This window comes from Colobus angolensis, unplaced genomic scaffold (genome assembly GCF_000951035.1).
Source record: "Colobus angolensis palliatus isolate OR3802 unplaced genomic scaffold, Cang.pa_1.0 Scaffold54, whole genome shotgun sequence".
NCBI classification, from domain to species: domain Eukaryota; kingdom Metazoa; phylum Chordata; class Mammalia; order Primates; family Cercopithecidae; genus Colobus; species Colobus angolensis.
In genome coordinates this window covers 3,618,451-3,639,823 of record NW_012118932.1, presented here as the reverse complement: position 1 = coordinate 3,639,823, position 21,373 = coordinate 3,618,451, and the positions used below count along the sequence as shown (strand labels likewise).

Below are 21,373 nucleotides of genomic sequence, written 5' to 3'. Positions count from 1 at the left end.
GGAGGGAGGGAGGGAAGGATGGACGGACGGACGGACGGATGGACGGACGAAAGGAAGGAAGGAAGGAAACTGATATAGGACAATGGTATCACTGAATATCAGCGGGAAAAGACAAACTTCAATAAGCAATTGCTGAAACAAATGGGTATGCATAAGAGAAAAAAGAAAAAGAAATATGATCCCTATTCAAAAGCTATACATAAAATTAATTCCAGATGGATTAAAGACCAAATGTGAGAGTATCTTTATAACTCTGAGATGGAAAAGTCTGCCAAACTGAGACACAAGGAACAAATAAAGAAATTAATAAATTTGCCTTGTCAGATTATAAATTTGTTTTTTAAAAACAGGTATTGTAAACAAAGTAAAAAGACAGGCCACAAACTGGGAGGAGATATTTATCACTATACAGTCAAATAAAATACATTAAGAACTCTGAAAACTAAGTTTTAAAAAAAGGCAACATCCTAGTAGAAAATATTGGCCAAAGGCATGAATAGGCAGTTCACAGAGAAAATTAAAACGGCCATTAAACATATGAAAAAATGCTCAACTCCATTAGTAAAGTTAATTGGCAAAGTAAAACCATCATGATGTAACATTTTACACCCACTAGACAAGATGAAGTGTTGGCAATGATGTGAAACAACAGGATGTCAAACCCTGATGGACGACTGATACAATCACTTTGGAAAACAACTTGGCACATGGTAGCTGAAGAGCAGTACATGCTCATCATGATACCAGATTCACCAGAGGAAACTTCTGTCCCTAGTGGTTTGCCAGGGGTACTAGTGGAAGGACTATACTACCACTGGAAGTGTTTGGAATTACCAGCACACAGCGATATTTAAAAAGCAGATGGACTTCTACTGGGCTTAATTACTTTTTGCAAATTCTCTACAGCATCGCACCGCTGTCTCACTGCTTGTACCTGGGATACACCACTCCTACTCCACTCTGGTACACTATTACTTACCCCATACACTGAAAGACATGTAAAAATATGTTCATAGCAGCAATATATTCAGTAAATATTTACCAACAGAGGATGAAGCAATGAATTTAATATATTCCTACAATTGTATACTATAACGCAGTGAAAATAAAATACATGTATCAACAAACAATGTTGATGGGAGAATGCAAGTCACAGAAAAAAGGGAACAAGTTAACATTTTCATAAACTTCAAGAGCACACAAAACTATCTTTTATGACTGCAAACATACATGGTAAGTATATAATGAAAACAGGGAATGACAGGAAAAATCATCGAAACAGGTACATGAGAGTGCCTTATTGATTGGCAATGATACCTTTTTTTGTTTTCTTTTGTCACTGACTTGTGCTCAGGTAATGTTCATTTTTTTAGGCTGGATGATACACTCAGGGTGTTATTTCTTTATCATTTTTTAATTACAGTTAACAACTTAAATATGTGCGCATATTCTTTCGTATGAAAAACAAGTATTTCATTACTCAGAAAGTTTTTAATGAAAAGAATGAAGAACTAAATGGCCAAAAAACAAAAGGGAGCATGTGCAGACTACTCAAAAAGCAGACTGGTAGAGAAGAGAGGAGGAACAGGTACCAGGATCAACGCTTTTTTGTTTGTGAAGACCAAGGGCTATTTAATTTGTTTGCAGACAAATGAAAATGGAACCAGAAGCAGAGATTAAACAGGCATAGCTAATAAAAGCTGCTTTATTCTTTGTAGAGTATCTCTGAGTTAATACAACAGCATCTTAGAATAGAATATATAAAAAGAAGAGATCCTGGAAAAAAAGAAATGTATACAGGTTAGTCTTTTTCCCCAAACAAATGATGTGCTTAAGTCTTACCTGAAGAACCTGGTCAACAGAGGCAACTGGATACAACATGATGAATAATATAAAAACATATAAAAAAATCACAGAAAAAACAAAAAAATCTGGAAAAGAAAGTACAAGTAAAACAAGTAAATTAGGAAATTCCTTCATATAAAAAGGCATCCAATAACAACTGGCATACTATCATTTCTAACTGGTTTTCAATACTTTCACTTCAGTTGATGAAATAAAGTATGTGCTCTGTTATTTCCTAGAGTACGAGACATTGTTCAGGGCACCCAAAAGATTCATATACACGATGTGTTTGAAACTCCATTAGCTTTAACCGTAAAAGTACTTCAGAAAATAATCAGCACTTAAAAAAACAAGACTCAGACCGTCATGGACATTTGCATGTTGCCCAAATGGATAGCTACTTTGTAAGATAGTAAAGTCAATATAATGTACAAATAAGAGACTAAACTATGTGTGGCAAAATGAGATTATCATTTAAAACACGTATTCAATGACAATTACTACCGATTGTAAAAATGCTGAATAACACTTATTTTCAGTATTAGGTATGTCCTAATTCTAAACAGAGGCATTCTAACCTAAATGTGAATATATTTCTAGTAAGTGAATCCCATTTTTTCACTGATTTACACTGTGAAAATGTTTCACAGAAAAAGCCAAAAGCCAAGAGACCGAGTTGATCTACTATTTTTTAAAGTGGGCTGACCTTATGGCTTGCTATGGGAGCTGGGAACAGCAAATCCACCCAGTAGTACTTTATCTCACTTTTCTAACTCAAAAACCAAACTGCTTGCTCATGGCCATTTTCTTAAGTGTGTACATACACACATACACATGCATGTATATAAGCATATACTTGTATAATAATAAGCCATAGAAGCGGCTCCAAAATGTCCTAATTATATTGATAGCCCAAACTTTTTCCCGTTTTCCTTTGATCTGGACATTTATTTACAAGTTCCTATTTGAACTCCACTTCAAACTCAAACTTTCCTAAGACCACATACAAAAACTTTACCACGAAGCCTCCAGACTGGGTAAAGAAGTCACTCTCCTTCTACTGACTGGAAATGAAGGGTCTCAGTGCTACGTTTAAACGTGGAAGTTATTTGTAAATATAAACTTCGTTAATATCAATTCAAAACTACAGGTAAATATTTATCATTCTACAGAAACTATACTATATATTAATCATTTTTATGTTTATATATACCAGTGTGTAGGGGTATATATACATAGTTTTAGTAGCTTAAGCTGAAACTTAACACGAACACTTATACCAAAAGTGGAGACACTTTTTTTACTACGCGCCACTGACCAAAAGGATTAAGAAAAACATGGGGCCGGGCGCGGCGGCTCACGCCTGTAATCCCAGCACTCTGGGAGGCCGAGGCGGGCGGATCACGAGGTCAGGAGATCGAGACCATCCTGGCTAACACGGTGAAACCCTGTCTCTACCAAAAATATAAAAAACTAGCCAGGCGAGGTGGTGGGCGCCTGTAGTCCCAGCTACTCGGGAGGCTGAGGCAGGAGAATGGCGTGAACACGGGAGGCGGAGCTTGCAGTGAGCCGAGATCCTGCCCCTGCACTCTAGCCTGGGCGATGGGGCGAGGCTCCGTCTCAAAAAAAAAAAAAAGAAAGAAAAAAAAAGGTGGGACTTATATTGGGTAAAAAGCAATTCTACTACACTGTAAATAGGAAATGTGACATCCTGTTTCACAAATGCAGCAACTAAAGTATCATGTAAGTTCTATGGTCACTTAAGTAGTTACGGTCAGATAAGGAAAAAGTGTTTAGAAAGTGGTGGTTGGAAGTATATAAAAACAGAAAAGAAAAAAGACAAAATCAGAAAAAGTACAAAAAGCAATGGTCAGAATATAAATGGCAGATAGAAACAAAGAGACTAAAAAAGAATTTCAATGAAGTAACACTCATATTGCATGTTTTTCAAATCCGACTGCAGTTTTCAAACCACAGCAAAAACAGATTTGCGCCTGGTTCTTGACATGTGTGTTGCTGGCAAAAAAACAAAAAAAAAAATAACTTACTCAAGCACAGAAGTGTCTTTACATCTACCTAAACAATGTTTGTTTCTCAAACGTTCATGTCTCTCCCACAGCCACCTCTTGGATCCCACCTCTAAAAATCTGCCAAGATTTCCATGTGAAAGAGAAAATAGGAAACTGAATCTATCTTTGTTTAGCCTGGAGAAAAAAAAGGCACTGTTCGAAAAAGACACTAAGTGACAGGGGAGAAGGATGGCTGGTAGACATATAATCATACCAAATTGTAAAATCAATAAGGATTTCAACCAAGAATAGAAGAATTAGGTATTCACTTTAGAGAGGTGTGAATTTCTCGTAGACTATGCTCTCAGCTCCTAGATTCTCCTAGCATTATAAGCAATGGCTTAGTAATTATACTAAAGTGTAAAATAAACATTCTTCACCAGAAGACAGTTATCAAAACAAATTGTGTGTCACTGGTGATTGCAGGCCAGGGACAAGGGTGTTCCTTAAGGTTTAGATTGTTTTAGATTGATTCTTCCACAAAGCTATGTGAATCTGAACAAGTCATTTACAGTCAAATTATTTTATCTATAAAATGGGGATATAAAGATTCTGTAGGAAATAGTAGATTTTTAAGTATTCAAAGTATATAGCAACATTAAATTGAAGTTATTATGAAGTATTTTTCAGCTGTGGCAACATATGAAGTGCTGTTCATGATACCAGATCCCACCAATGGACTACGGTATCAAAATAAGGTACCAGAAAGGATTTCCTTCATATTCTCCTTAGTGACTCTGAAATAAGGTAGACACACACACAATATTCATCCCTAATATATATCTCTTTGTTCCTTCCCCAAACAATAACTAGGACTAACTAACCTACAGCCACAAATCTTAAGCCTTTTTATTCCTATCCCTCTCCCTTATCCAGTTATGTCTTTTAAAGGTCACCTTATTCTGTAGGGCCTCTAGGTATCTGAACTGCTTCAACCAATTTAGGCATGCTAGATGAATAGGAAAAAGATACACAAGTCCTGAGTAGGAAAGATACTGGCAATTCAGTAGTAATGCCTTCATAGACAGACAAAGGGATTAGGTAGCACAAGCAATAAACTGTAGGGCTGATCCAACAAGAAACTGCATTAAAAATTGAAGCCAAATCCAAGAAATCATGACTAAAGGAGAGTGTTAAGAATTAAGTGCATATCACGACCCTTGAAATGAAAGCAGCTGAATGAGAAAACGTCAACAGTGAAGCTCAAGTTGAAAACAGAGAACCACACAGCCTGAAGTAAGTTTAATTTAGATTGAAAGTGAACCAGTACAAGCAAGGAGAAAACTCAAAAGAGAGTTCCTTAAACGCCTAAGGATGAGATTAATTCTTAAAAATGTAATTTCAAAATACATTTAACACATTATACACCATTTATAGAGAGCAACAACTGGCAGGTCCTAGCAAAGGACGCTGCATGGACTCCCGTGACAGACAAGAGGTGAAAACTGGCAGAAGGCCTGCATCAACTGTGCTGCTCCTTTCGTGCTTTTGAGAAGGCATGTTTTATAACAGAAAGTGCTTCTGTTTACCCACTGAGAGAAGTACACAGGGTGACAACAGGAAAGGCAATCGAGTTGTATGCTTATATTTCTGCTAAATATAATAATACATTTTTAAATCATCCAGTGCCCAACACTAGTGTTTATTATTTATTCTAGTAAATTGGAAATTAAACGAGAATATAAAATTTCTTAACCCTTTTTTAAAAAGTTTTCCAAACATATAGAAGATGCATTCTTAGAAACAGGTAACTAATAATTTCCCTTTCTCTTTTTTAATTGTAACAGTGTGGATAGGGTAGATCTCTAAAATTAACTTTCTTTATAGAGCTGTTTTGCTTGCAAACCAGTCTGAATACCAGTTTTCTTCAAATAAAAAAACAAAAAGCAATGTTTTTTCACAGATGTTTGTAGCTACTCTTAAATGTGTTCAATATTTCCTTGAAATTTAAAAATGTTGAACTAAAAATAAAATGTATACCAATGTTAATGATTAAGTTCACCTTATAATAAGTTATCTGTAGTAAAAAATCCTTTTAGAAATACCATGGCAAACCTTCTATGGAAGGTTTTTCATCCCAAAGCATGGTTCTAATACGGTTCTTAGTAACATAGTTATTAGTATGGTTATACAGCAATATATAACTAATAAATAATAACAGTTATTTTTTAAATAGTTATTTTTTACAGTTCTTAGTAACAGTCATTAGTATAGTTATATAGCAATATATAACTAATGAATAAGTAATAATATAGTAATTTTTAAAATAAGAAACATCAGTTCCAAAAAGGGGGCAAATAAAGGAAAAATTACCAGTAAGATCAGATTTTAATCTTACCTGTCCAAAATATAAAGTAATAAAACTTGCCCTACAAACCAACAGGGTAGAAGTGACAAATACGATACCGTATGAGAAAACACCTTACAAATGCTAGTATGAGACAGAGGCACTAACAGCTGTGGCTCCTACGACGCGCCACACACCGTCACCTGTGACCTGGCATCTTGCCAACTAGAACACTGCCTCACAGTGTTAGCTACACTCGTCACAGCTCGTCATAGCTACAGCAAAAGAATAATTGCTATTCGCTCCAAGATACTGCAGAAGTCTAAAAGTTGTTCCATATATTAGTGTATTCTCCATTTTTTTTAAATTGGCAATTTATATGTAGTAACTGATTTTTTCCATAAACTCTAATTTTGATCAATCAAAATGGTATATTTTACTGCCATAGACAAGTCCACAAGGGCACAGGCCCCCATTCAGCCTGTGCTGAATGACCCTTTCTTCAGTAGCAAAGTACTAGAAACGAAGAATCCCAGAGGTGAACACAGGCCATACCGGTGTCGGAAATGAAGACGACGGCCGATGCTGTGCAGCCCGCCCCGGAGGAAAGTGTAATACCTACTGTTCCAACTGAGGAACCTCTTGTCTCTGCTTCCAACCCTAACTCCCTCCGCAATGGGTTGCAGAAATAAAAGCTGCAACCAGAGGCAGTAGGATGTGAAAAACAACAGTGTTTAACACTGGTGACTTTAACTTTAAATTTAGGGTGGCAATTACCAATGAAAGTAAAACAAAACAGTAAACATCTAAATCACTAAGTTCATTCTATCTGTGAAGATCTGGTTTACTGTGGAAAAGACCGTTATAATTATTCTCTTCTATTAGTTTTAAAGGGGCAAGGCAGGGTGGAAATCACAATAAATGCCAAACTTACAATTTTTGTAGCAAGGTTGCCTGAAGGGTTTTCCTTTTGAAAAGGCAATTGCCACTATGAGGTACTGAAAACTGGAAATAAAAAACACTGTGGTATTTTCATAATTTTGTATATTATGTTCATCAAGTTCGGTTTCATTGTCTAAGTGTGAAGAATTCCAAAGCAGGCTTCCTGTTGTATTACAAGCACTAGAACACATGCAAAAAATGCTTGCATTAGTAAACATAATACTCATTTCCCAAAAGAAATCAATCTTACCTTAATAGCCCTGAATCACTATCATAACAAACAGAAATATGATGATATTTATAGCAAAAGGTCCAACAGTATCAAAATAAGATATATAAAACAGGTACAAAAGTACAAAGAGTATGAAGGGTTTTCTCTTCAGTCAGACATCTTGATCACTTAAAAAATTAGAATCAAGTAAGAAATATTTAATAAGCCCCCCTCAGTTTTTTAATTTTGGCAGGAATTTTAGCAGAGTAAAAGCAGACAGACAATGGGCTTGACCCAAGCTCTATCACTTTTCAGTGCAAACTGAGGAAACAGTATTTACTCTCTCCGAGCCCACCTCCTCGCTGCTCAGTGTTGGTACCTACATCACAAGTTGACGTGGGGACTAGTAGGATGACTTGTGCAAATGCCTAGCAAACCCCCAGTGCTTGATGGCCCTCAGTATTCTCCAGCTATGACTCTCCCTCATTTCTACTTTCAGGTAGGCAGGACCATGAGGCACGCAAACAACTAATTATGAGAAGTCCCAAACAATCATTACCGAAGCACTAACTATAAACACAAGTAAGTACTCACAAAATGTGATTAACATTAACAGATGATGCTGCAAGTGAACTATGAAAAGATTCTCAAGAAAATTCCACCTCTTTTCTTTTTCTCATGTGCAGTGTTTTTATGCACACATAAAAAATGTAATGTTAAATCTCTTAAAATCTTCTAAAATGTTTAAAGATAATACCCTTCAATTAAGCAAACTAGAAATAAATGTTTACATCTGAAAATTTAATTCTACAAAATTAACACGTTTCACTAAAATGATGTTATAATTTGTGATCTATAGAGCACTCTACACTCTACAAATAGCAAATGCACCTAATTTATTTTTCCCCATAAGTTTCAAAATGCCATTTCCTAAACTGGGGGAAGAGAGATTAGAACTACAAAACACTCTGGGTTTAGAACAGGCCCCAGAGATTAATTCCAACTTTCTTATTTTACAGATAAGTAAGGCTCAATATTAAGAAACTGATCTAAGATCCCCATCTTGGTAGTGATTATTAGGTTTTTGCCTGAACATCTCCCCAAAGACAGGAGTGACCGTGATATACAGGCAAATACAGGCCAAATTATGCAAGTGTTTAAAGCAGTCGGCATGCAAACTTTGTCTCAAAAAACAATCTCTTGGCTCGCTGCAACCTCTGCCTCTCAGGTTCAAGTGATTCTCCTGCTTCAAGTCTCCCAAGTTGCTGGGATTACAGACAGGCACCACCATGCCTGGCTAATTTTTGTATTTTTAGTAGAGACGGGGTTTCGTCATGTTAACCAGGCTGGTCTCGAACTCCTGGTCTCAACTAATCGAACTCCTGGTCTCAAGTGATCTACCTGCCTCGGCCTCCCCAAAGTACTGGGACTACAGGTGTGAGCCATTGCACCTGGCACAAACTTTTATATAAACTTCTAAACTCATTTTTGTATCACACATGTTGCACATATTTTATATAGATTTTTACACAGATTGACCAACTTACTCTGATTTTGGATGCCACACTTCATACCAAGGTTGCTGCTTGACCCAGAAAAACCCCAAAGATTGAAATCCAATGCAGATGATAATCTGAGACAAAACGGAGAAGAGAAGGGCCCCAGATATAAGACCCGAAGGTGGTCTTTGTGCTACAAGTTCCTTCCAGGCAGGATTTAAACTCACTATATCGAAAAGAAAAAGAGGAAAGGTTTGTATCTACATTCACCTGTCACTACATAAGGCATAACTAGATTCATTTATGAACTTTAAAAATTTGTTTTTGCCTAGCAATTCTTTAATATAAAAAATCTCCAAAAACCAAGTCACATATTGTACACATTTACATAATGTGTAAAAGTAAACAGTGTAGGCTTTTTGAAAAATGCCTCAGGAAGAATTTTTACATTTCTATTGAAATTCAGCAGTAATATTAACAAATAAAAGTAAAACTAGGCCAGGCATGGTGGCTCATGCTTGTAATCCCAGCAATTTGGGAGGCCATAGTGGGAGGATCACTTGAGCCCAAGAGTTTGAGACTAGCATGGGCAACATAGTGAAACCCCATTTCTACAAAAAATAAATAAATAAATAAATAAATCATTTTAAATTAAAAAAATAGTAAAACTAAATATAAACACAATAACTATAAAGTTGATCTCATATATTTAAGAGACCATTATTTTCTGAATCTTTAATTGCAAAACTACAGTTAAAATAATACATACTTCTTCCTCTTACGATATTAACAATGTTTGAAGCAATATAAACACAGCAGAAACAGTTTTTAAAAAGGCTTTCATTACTTATTAAGGTGGTATACAACACAAGTTTTCCACTATAAAGTTTCTATTTTTCAGCTGGGCACAGTGGCTCACGCCTGTAATCCCAGCAATTTGGGAGGCCGAGGCGGGCAGATCACTTGAGGTCAGGAGTTAGAGACCGGCCTGGCCAACATGGTGAAACCCCGATTCTACTAAAAATATAAAAATTAGCCGGGCATGGTGGTGTGCACCTGTAATCCCAGCTACTCAGGAGGCTGAGGCAGAAGAATTGCTTGGACTCGGGAGGCAGAGGTTGCAGTGAGCAGAGATCGTGCCACTGCACTCCAGCCTGGGTGACAGAGCCAGACTCTGTCTCAAAAAAAAAAAAAAACAAAAAAAAAAAAAAAAAAAAACAGCCAGGCGCGGTGGCTCAAGCCTGTAATCCCAGCACGTTGGGAGGCCGAGATGGGTGGATCACGAGGTCAGGAGATCGAGACCACCCTGGCCTACACAGTGAAACCCCGTCTCTACTAAAAAAAATACAAAAAACTAGCCAGGCGAGATGGCGGGCGCCTGTAGTCCCAGCTACTCGGGAGGCTGAGGCAGGAGAATGGCGTAAACCTGGGAGGCGCAGCTTGCAGTGAGCCGAGATTGCGCCACTGCACTCCAGCCTGGGCAACAGAGCGAGACTCCGTCTCAAAAAAAAAAAAAGAAATTTCTACTTTTTCCCTTTGTAACCAGCACCTTGTGAAAAGATACTTTGAGACTGTGAAAATCCTGCTCCCTATCAAACTTTCACTAGTTTTATCACCTACTAAAGAGAAGTGGTTCTCAACCAGAGGATTTTTGCACCCCAAGGGAGTATCTGGCAATGTCTGAAGATATTTTTTGTTCTAATCTAGGAGACTATGGGAAAATAGGCATAAAGGACATTGTTGAGACAAATGACAAAACCTGAATATGGGTTTTGGACCAGATAATATTACATCAATGTTAAATTTCCTGATCTTTACAACTGTATTTAGTTACATAAAACAATGGTTTTGCTTTTAGAAAATATACACTAAAATTGTCAGAGGCAAAAGAGCATACTGACTCAAAACTTATTTTCAAATATTTCAGGGAAAAAAACAATAGAGACAGAACAATAAAAAAAATTGGGGCAAGATATAAACAACTGGTAATAAAATAATATATTTACAAGGAATCTGGAGAGGTGTGAGCTATGTTACAACTGTTGATGTAAATTTACAAAAATTTAGTAAGTCACACATCAGAATTTCATACACTTTAAAAATCAATAGCAAAGCAAAATACTCACTTGTAAATACCACTACCAAAATGATTGCCAGATCAATGAAGAGAAACTGGAAGTCTCCTAGGTTACTTAAGATCTATAGAAGTAATTTTAAAAACATTATTAGGTTTTTGGAATTATTTTTATAGTGTCCCCAGGTTTTATTAATAGTTTGGATTTTCCCAAAAATGACAACTTAAAAATGACACTTGGACCTGCTTAAAAATTGAAATATATGTGTCTCTGAAATTAACTATAATATATATTTACAAATATTTGATTTAGTATATTAGTATAAAAGGCATCTCCTTAAAATTCGTTCAGTAGGCCAGGCACGGTGACTCACACCTGCAATCCCAGCACTTTGGGAGGCCGAGGCAGGCGCATCACGAGGTCAAGAGACGAGACCATCCTGGCCAACATGGTTTTTTGGCGAAAAGAAAACACTAACATTTACTCAAAATATTCAACGTTGTAAATTAGTATCCTCATCTAATACCATCCCTTCTGATACTTTCTACAAATGATAAAATGGGATAGTGTCACCATGAGTCTTTAGGATGTCAGAACACTTTGATTATAAAATCTGACAGGGTACCTGTGGCCATTGCTATTCATACTTTTTCTCCAAATGCAAACCATTCCCCAAATTCAACAAACCACTGTTGAAACATCTTTTCTCATTTTAACTTTTTCAATCTGCTACTCAAACTACAGTAAACTGAAGGTAAATTTATAGGTACTACTCACATTAACAATTGCTAATGGATGCACTCAAAATCAAACATACATACTCAACATCTTAATTTACTGTGCACATTAAGTGTTATCTCTGCACACAATGTTAATACTCACAGAATACAGGAGAGTAACACTGAAGTACTGGATAATGCTGTACAATGCCATAAATTTAAACACACAGAAGGAAGTTATTAAAGCAGCACGGCCTTCTCTGTGAAAAGAAATCAAATACTGGCATATGAATAAAAGCATTTTAAACTCCTTTTCCAAACCACAATTCATCTTGACACATGAACATCAACATTCAATGGCTACAACAAAGTGCTTATATCCACCAAAAGAACTAAACAAAATGAGAAGTAGCAATCAATCTGTTACTAATAAGTTATAGCTCAAATGTGCTAATCTGCTAATATTAAACAAATTCACATTACTTTTTGTAATTTTCTCTTCTGTATTGTTAGAGCAAGAGAAAAAGGGAGGAGAAAAATTTTAATTTGTACTACCTGATAAGGTTTGGCACACAGGAAATACTAGGAGTTTTAGAGGTAAAGGGAGATGCCACTGAAGCTTCGAGCTCTGATAAGGAAATGCCTCCGTGTGCCCTCTTCAAAGCCTAATAATTTTAAGACAACTGGTTAAGTTTTGTGAATATGATTTAGGCTAGAGTAAGAACTACAAAAGTAAATCACAAAAACTATACTTACGCCACAATCATTTGCACCATCACCACACATCCCAACAAAATAACTAAGAGACAAAACAATGTTAAGATTTTAATTAATTTCTTAAACTACAAAACATTTAGCTTATTAAGATTTTTCTATTACAGTATTATAAAGAGCTAACACGCCAAGATTCCCCCAGTGGAACTACTGAATCTTTTTATTATAATGAACACAGGCGTGCTGCTTGGCAAATAGCACCAGACCGCAAGTGAAATGAGCTAGGTTATTGTCCTATTTGTCACATTATTGGCAAATCATTTTGGTGTCTCAATTTCCTCATCTTCAGAGCAAAGCGCTTGTGCCTACAGTCTTTAGTATGGCTACTTTTAAAGTTATCAGTAAAAATTTATCCCTTAATAACCTGAAACATAACTGTTTACTAAAATGATTAGCCACTTCTATCAAGATACAGCACCTGAAAGAATGAAGTCATAGGTAGCACCTGGAGAAAAAAACTGTGGCTATTGTACTTTAGCTAAATAAAAAGCATATGAGACTTTTTTAAAGAGGCACTTAAAGTTCTCGTCTACCTTACAGATCACAATTATATAAATATGAAATATTAGTATAAGAAACATATATAAAAATTATTTTTCTGATGCTGAAATGAAACTATAATTCATCAAAAACCAAAAACAAAAGAGACACCAATACTTACTCAACATTTTGCAATGCTTCTATCAACTGTGTCTTCTGATCAGGTGCCATACGAGCAAACACGGTGCCATGTAACATCAACTGGAAAAAAATCAAATACATTTCTTAAAAATATTGCTCACGATGTAGTCATGTGAACACATACATACACCCAAATTACTTACCTTAGGAACAAGGTCTTGAAAATGCTCCAGTATCACTGAAAATGATTTTCCATTCATTGCAAAATGGTAACGAGTCATTTGAAGATCCTCTAAGCTATCATGGACCAATTTAACTGGAATAGCCTGTGTATGAGACATTGGGAACAATATTTAGGCAACCAAACCAAGTAAAAACAGTTCTATTTCAAACATATTTGTTCTAAAACTGAATTCTTTCATTTGATATGTTCCACAACATACTGAAAGCCTGACATTTATTCAAAGTAAAAAGAAACTCAATTAAATACCAGTTTCAATTTGAAACGATGCATGAACTGAGTATGATGGACCACCTGCATCATTTACCCCTAGTTATTTGAAGAATATGATAAACCTCTGGAATTCTTATACTTTAAAACTATGCTTCTCACCTCAGCTAAATATCAAAATTTGAACATTGAGATTCCTGGGTCTGCCCCAGTCCTAATGAAATATAATCTCTGAAAAAATAGCCCAGACTTCTGTTTTCATTTAGTTTTTGCTTTACTGTGTTTTAATGCACCACTTTTTTTTTTTTCCAGACTAAATTTAAACCAACAAACTTTAAAAGGGACAATCAATTTTGACCTTACCTCTGAGGCAATTGCTGATGGATGACTGCACTGTGTGAGGGAGTCTGCATAATGCCAATTTATTTTGGCAACTTTCCCATCCTTTGGAGGTAATGCTTCAGCAATAATCACTTTATCCTGAGGTAGAATCATTCCACAGTCTCTGGCCACAGAGACAGCAGTCAACATATTGTCACCTAATTTTCAAAGTATTTTAAATGCATTAAAATTAAAATGGAAACGTGAACGTATCAAATAAGTACTTGCTGAGAATCTACTACAGTCTCCACGACTGGGCTGGCGGAATAACGATAATGTATGGTTCTTCCCCTTAGAGTTTAAAAATCACAAAATTGGAGCATACTTATCAAAAGAAACCTCAAATAATACAAGCATGTATATGCTAAAGACAACATCTCATCCACAATTTTTAAAGCCAAATACAATTCTCAGTCTTTTCCAGTCATGCACTATTTGTATCTACATAATACCTGGCACAGTGCTACACACAGATCAGGTGGCTCAATAAGTATTTACCGAAATAACTTTGTAGTGACTAGTGGTCTGTGCAAGAACACCAGCACTATACCATAGGAAAGGATGAATTATAAAACCAAGATTATACAAAACAAAAAGTTAACAAAGGTAATAAGAACAGATGTAAATGAGAAACAAGAGAGACAACTTCTCAGTCATGAGAAGAAAGAACAGAAGAGTAGCAAGAACAGGATCTTAAAGGAGAAGCAGGCAAAGGTTTGTGGATCCCACTGCTACCAAAACAGAAGAGCGAGATATTTCTTTCCTCAATTTCCACACATTATTTCCAAGAATATCTTCCTATGACTTTTGGTGTACAAAGTCATATTCTGGCAAGGGGAAAAAAATTTAAAAATAAATGAATAAATAAAAGAGGAGGACAAGGAATGGGTGAAAAGTGCCTTGACAGAGAAGACTCAAGAACTAAGAATTGCTGGGATGTTAACAGACTTAGTTATCTTGAGTTATACGGTAAAATTATGTTATTAGATAGATCTCAAGAGTCTAAAACACAAAAATGTATACAGACTTTCTCCATATTAGTCTTACTGAACACGTAAGTGCCATTAAGTATCTTAAATCTGATTATCTGCTAAGGAAAAAAACAAAAACCAGCTACCACAATTTTACACAGCTAAGGAGTAAGAGTTATCTAATATTATTAACCGTATAGTAACATCAGGAGAATCCCTTAGATGTACTAGAAAAAAAAACAAAAAACAAAAAGTAGGCTACTTCACTAGAATTCAAGCTAGGGTAATAAACAATATCTTACATATAAAAATTTCACGCTATCAAATATCTATTAATCATTTTCTATGTACTCGACAGTTCTAAAAATTGCAAAGGACCCCAACACGAGTAAAACGTAATCCTAACCCTCAAGAATCTTATATTCTAGTAGAGAAAACAAATCTACAAATAACATAAGGTATAATAAGTGGTATAAGAAATACATGAATAAAGAGAGAAAACAAAAAGGATTCAAGTTTAAATTTTTACAATGTACTTGTACTATTCTACTATATTTTCTAGAAATAGGATTTGGTAGACCTCAAAAAGAATATGACAAAGTTATCTTGCACTTGGGAAAATATTCAGAGCTAAAAGAGAACCTAGGTTGAAACCACTATAGAATATATATTATTATTTTATAACTGATTATCCCTCAATATTATATAACTTCAACTCTGTCACACTCCATTTTGTTCTGTGTTCTTCGATAAAGTCTAACCTGTGACCATGACGGTGCGAATGTTGGCTTTATGCAAATCTTCAAGTACTGCAGGGGTTTCTTGCTTTAATTTGTTCTGCATTATAATTAATCCCATAAAATCCATGTTGTTCTCAATTGCATCTCTGCAGAAAAAGAAGTTTTAACACATAATGGTTTAGTCAAGTGAGTAAGCAACTTATGTACACACACTTAAAATATCTAAGCAATTAAAAATGTCTGTAAGTTATAACACAGTTTAAAATATATATAAATTAAAACATTTTATATCCTGAATAAACCACGTGTTCAGGAGTTCAATATCTCAATATAATAATCATTTGGAAATGTACGTCACTGTACACTAAACAATTCTAGTACTAAGGAATATTCATCTTGTATATTATCCAAAAATGTGTAAGCATAAATATATTCTTTACTGCCCTCTACAACATATCCTAATTTAAATGTTAAGTGAAAAAGAAAAAACTGTGCCACAAGCACATTCAATAGTTTTCGTGGATTCATTATCAAGTCTGAGATCAATTTTATAAAACAATTACTGATCCTGAAAATGTGACACAAGAACCATTAGCAATCCAACAATGAGATCTCCTTGGGACTCAGAGATGGGTCTTTGAAAATATTACTAATATAGTTATCAAGATGCTATTCTTTAAATAACTGAGTATCAAGAATGCACCAGGCACTATGCTAGTCACTGGGAGGTTCAAGACAAAAAGGGATGATCTCTACTTGCAAGAAACTTGGGTGGGAAACAGACATGCAACCAAAGAGATGCACACAAAAATAGCATGTGCTTTAGCACTGTAAAAGAGACGAAGTCTGTTCAGTAATAGTCACGCTCTTAAGAAATCTCAGGTCAGGCATGGTAGCTCATGCCTGTAATCCCAGTACTTTGGGAGGCTGAAATAGGAGGACTGCTTGAACCCAGGAGTTTGAGGACAGCCTGGGCAGCATAGTGAGACCCCATCTCTACAAAAAATGAAAAAACAATTAGCTGGGCATGGTGGCCTGTGCCTGCAGTCCCACTATGAGGAAGGGCTTGAGGAGCGAGGGTCATTTAAGGCCCAGGTGGTCAAGTCTGCAGTGAGACGGGTTTGTTCCACTGCACTCTAGCCTGAGTAACAGAGAGAGAGCCTATCTCAAAAGAAACAAACAAAAAAGGAAAACAAACAAAAAACACCTCAACCGACCTAAACTATATCATAGAAATTTTTTTCTCAGTGGGGAAGGAGGAGGGTCTGAGGTCAAAGACTAGAATTTCAGACTTGGAATAACCAAACGATTTTTCTAACAAAATTCCAATAAGAGTTGCTTGAAGTATGTGTCTATGAAATCTAAAATCTTTGAAACACCTAATTTCTAACAACAGGTGGTAAAGATATTAGAGAATAGTTGAGAAAATTAATATAAATGAAACTGCTGGTGGTAACAGCAGGAAAAAGCCTTGAAACCTGAAATTGTATTTCAAAGTGCAAAGCTGTATCAATGTGAAGACACTGTTTCAAAAGCACTAAGCCATTTTCCTTCAGGCACTAGTTTCTGGCTTCAGCTCATCTCCTAACTCTCTCATACTGTATGAATGATACAGGTCATGGAAATCTTACCCTCTAGTTAGTGAACAGTCCAATATTCAAGATATAAAGGCTTAAGCTATAAGGGAAATGCTAAAACCCACTCCTACAAGGTAAAATGGAAACACAGAGGTCTCAGCGGAAGGGTAAAGAAGAAAGGGAGTAGAGAAAGAGAGGAAAGTTAACAAGGAGGGACAGAGTATCCTCAGCACAAGGAACAGTCTATCCAATGGCATGGAAGGATGTCTCAAGATGACATGCTCAAGAACTATAGGTGGCTGGACGCAGTGGCTCACACCTGTAATCTCAGCACTTTGGGAGGCCAAGGCGGGCAGATCACGAGGTCAGGAGTTCGAGACCAGCCTGGCCAACACAGTGAAACCCTGTCTCTACCTAAAATACAAAAATTAGCCAGGCATGGTGGTGTGCACCTGTAGTTCCAGCTACTCAGGAGGCTGAGGACAGAGAATCACTTGAATCCGGGAGGCAGAGGTTGTGGTGAACTGACATCGCGCCACTGCACTCCAGCCTGGGCAACAGAGCGAGATTTCGTCTCAAAAGAAAAAAAAAACTGTAGGCAATTCAATAATTAGTGTTTATGGGAGAAAATGGCAGAGGCATCCATTTTCTTATCCCCTAGCACCCTTGCTAGTGTGAAGCTATAAACTAAGAAGAGACTAACGTGTCCTTAGTAGGAATTAGGATATAATATTGAATACATTTGTGGTTCCCGACATGCATATGTATTACATAATTTGGGTAGAGGTGTTTCTTTTTTTTTTTTTTTAACTCATGCTTAGACCATCTCCCCCATATAGGCAATTTAGCAAGACAGCCAAGTGACACTCCTTTCTGCTTACAAAAAGGTAGGTACATCGTGAAGTATTCCTAAACAAAAATGCTATCCTCAAAGGTAGGTCTGTATCAGTTACAGTCAAAGTGACAAAACTTGAATATGACACTGTCATTTGATGGGGGGAATGGAGAGCACTGGGGATTAGGAAAGAAGTGGAGTAGAAGGAGCTTGGTTACTATGACTCATTATATTCTGACTGAATTAGTAGTTAGATCTAATCCCTGGGCAAAAGTGAGATCAACTGGAGAAAATAAACTTCTATAAAATTACATTTACTGTTCTTGGAATGTGCCTGACACACAGTGGGCATACAATAATTAACAAATTGAAAATAGTTTCAAAGAGCTTTAAGAAAAAAACATATGATGTTACAATAACATAAGGAAACACAGGTCAACAGTCAATACAGAAAGATCACTTAAGGCCAGGAGTTCGAGGCCAGCCTGGCCAACATGGCAAAAACCCCGTCTCTATTAAAAACATAGAAATTAGTCAGGTGTGGTGGCACACGCCTATAATCCCAGCTACTTGGGAGGATGAGGCACAAGAATCGCTTGAACCTGGGAGGCAGAGGTTGCAGTGACCTGAGACTGAGCCACTGCACTCTAGCCTGGGTACAGGGTAAGACTGTCTCTCAAAAAAAAAAAAAACACTCAGAATGAAAGGAAATCAGGCAGTGGGGAAAATGTACTTTTACTTCAATCACCTAAAACAATATTGTATTAGATATCTTTTCATACATTCAATAAATACTCAATTACATGCAAATTACTGTGCATGAATGATATAAACATAAATGATGATGACTGGGAAACTAGGAAAGCCATTCAACCTCACCTGCTAATATTCTGTACTTTATGCCACGTCAGTTTTGACTCTAATTTTCTGTGTGCAAGAGCAATCACACGGAAGCCCTGTTTAGTGAAGTCTTCCAAAACGTTCTGAAAATCGACAGGAACTTTTTAAAAGAAAGAGCAAATGTCATTGTTAGAGTTGCTAATACAAGTTTACACAAATACCAGAATTTTACCCAAAGCACAGATATTTCCTTACCTGTTTCAGGTTTACAAAGACTGGCAATAACCTCGGGTGCTCCTTTCATGTAGGCATCCATTTTCTTATCCCCTAGCACCCTTGCAACCACACTCATACGTTGCAAAGCAGAAGAAAATGGAAACTGGCGAACAATTCCTATCTCATAAGTAGCCTATATAATTTCAAAAGATGCACAAGCACTTATTATTCTTAAAAAATCAAAACAAATATACTTAGGTAACAAGTAAACATTCTTCACTTACTGGAAGTTCAAACAGCTCCTAAAAACGAAACAAAACAAGAAGAAATAGTACAGATTAACTCTATTAACATACTGAAGTTAGAAAGTTTACTAAGCATCCACAAAACATTATTTGGAAAAGAAACAAGCGACTGTTTTTCAGAGTCAGGATTCAAGATTCCTTCCACACTACTTCCCATTTTTAAAAAGTATGTTCTTAAATATTTTCAAATGTTCTGCTATCCCGAAAATATTAACATTCAAGTACTAAAATAAAGGGTGCAAGCAAGTGTACATACCAAAAAACAAAAACCAAAAATTAAAAAATTAATAAACTGGCCAGGCACAGTGGCTCATGCCTGTAATCCCAGCACTTTGGGAGGCCAAGGCGCGTGGATCACTTGAGGGCAGGAGTTTGAGACCAGACTTACCAACATGATGAAACTCTGTCTTCACTAAAAATACAAAAATTAGCCGGGTGTGGTGGTGCATGCCTGTAATCCCAGCTACGCAGAAATCTGAGGTGGGAGAATCGCTTGAACCCGGGAGGTGGAGGTTGCAGTGAGCTGAGATCTCACCACTGCACTCCAGCCAGGGTGACAGAGCGAGACTCCGTCTCAAAAAATAATAATAAACTCTGGAAAGAACAAATATAAACAGGAAGGAAAATGAATTACCCAGAATCTTGCCAACCAGTTAAACAAATAAGATAAAGTGGTGTTTATTAGAATCTTGGTAAATTTCTTGGATATGTAGTAGTTATACACGTAAAAAAAATTTCAGGTAACTTAAAAAACAATAATAAACTAAGGGGAATATATTTGAAAATTCACCTGAAAGTAAAGCCTTTCATACATACTTTTTATTAAATTCTAGGAATACAGATGCAATTTAAGAGGATTAACCACCAGCTGTATAAATCACAAGGCACTAAGCTGCTCAGTAAATAGGAAGGAAAAGTGATAGGACTGAAAATTAAATCTCAACATAGAGGTGTAGTTTCTGAGAAACGCAGTTAAAATATTCCTATCTCTGCATAAGAGTTAAATAAAGGACCTGTGACTTCCTCTTCTAGCAACATTTCAAAATGAGAATTAAATGTAAGTAAGCAGGCTGGGGGCAGTGGCTCACACCTGTAATCCCAGCACCTGGGGAGGTCAAGGTCAGGGGATCACTTGAGCCCAGGAGTTTGAGACCAGCTTGGGCAACATAGCAAGACCTTGTCTCTATAAAAAATAAAAACTTAAAAATTTAAAAATAAATATAAGTAACCACCAACAGTTTTATTTAGCTTTAAGTGATTTCTCACCATTTCTTGGTTTCCTGCAGGGGTAGATTCAGGAAGCAGTTGTTTGGGAGGACGAACCACTGTGGGCATAATTCGATTATGAAGTGCTGTTTCTTCTTCAGTTGCTTCTTCCAGAATCTGGGGAGGGAAAAGAAAAAAAAAAAAAAAAAAACAACCATTCAAGCACTGCTTCATAAAATTGAATTCATGGTTCCATTTTTAAATGGAACATTATAGCCATTTTCAATAATTAAAAAAAAATGTATGTCCAAGGAAAAGAGCACTACTGGATCACTAACATAAGTAAAAGAAAATATGAACAAAGATGTTGAGTTAGATAGCTAGCAACCCATGGGAGAAAGGTTGCTTCATTCACGGTTGGAAGCAGAATAAAGAAACAGAAACTTATCTCGCTTCACTCTTACAACTTGTTGGGTTTAGAGACTAGCTCTGCAAAAGACAAAAGGTCTTGCAGTCCCCAGAATTTTCAGTCTCATCCAGTGATTCCTTTCTGCTACCAAGAAAGGATTCAAAAGTACACAGAGCTCAGATATGGTTAGCAGAACCGCTGGGCCAAGAACCGGCTAAAGTACAAAGATACGAGTTTAGAGTTTTTCAGCTTGAATACTTCTAGTTAAGCTACTACTTTGAAGAACATTTTTTTGGTGAAAAACGTTCAAAGAAAAACCTATATTAAACACACACTATAACTAGTGGGATCAATAAATAAGAAAATGATAGGGAACTGTGAAAAATTAGTCAATTTTGTA

General features: G+C 36.3%; 1 protein-coding gene across 1 annotated transcript in view; it reads right to left on the bottom strand.

Moving 5' to 3' along the window:
• ATP13A3 (ATPase type 13A3) overlaps positions 1-21,373 on the bottom strand; it is a 65,982-nt gene that overhangs the window by 15,111 nt on the left and 29,498 nt on the right. Inside the window, exons 14-28 of the mRNA XM_011961256.1 lie at positions 20,625-20,741; positions 19,338-19,355; positions 19,093-19,246; positions 18,877-18,997; positions 15,607-15,731; positions 13,857-14,032; positions 13,246-13,368; positions 13,083-13,162; positions 12,404-12,446; positions 12,203-12,312; positions 11,811-11,907; positions 10,980-11,052; positions 8,902-9,079; positions 7,136-7,323; positions 1,843-1,931 (exon numbers count right to left, since the gene is read on the bottom strand). Coding sequence (XP_011816646.1) covers positions 1,843-1,931; positions 7,136-7,323; positions 8,902-9,079; positions 10,980-11,052; positions 11,811-11,907; positions 12,203-12,312; positions 12,404-12,446; positions 13,083-13,162; positions 13,246-13,368; positions 13,857-14,032; positions 15,607-15,731; positions 18,877-18,997; positions 19,093-19,246; positions 19,338-19,355; positions 20,625-20,741 — 1,692 coding nt within the window. The remainder of the gene's footprint in view (positions 1-1,842; positions 1,932-7,135; positions 7,324-8,901; positions 9,080-10,979; positions 11,053-11,810; positions 11,908-12,202; positions 12,313-12,403; positions 12,447-13,082; positions 13,163-13,245; positions 13,369-13,856; positions 14,033-15,606; positions 15,732-18,876; positions 18,998-19,092; positions 19,247-19,337; positions 19,356-20,624; positions 20,742-21,373) is intronic.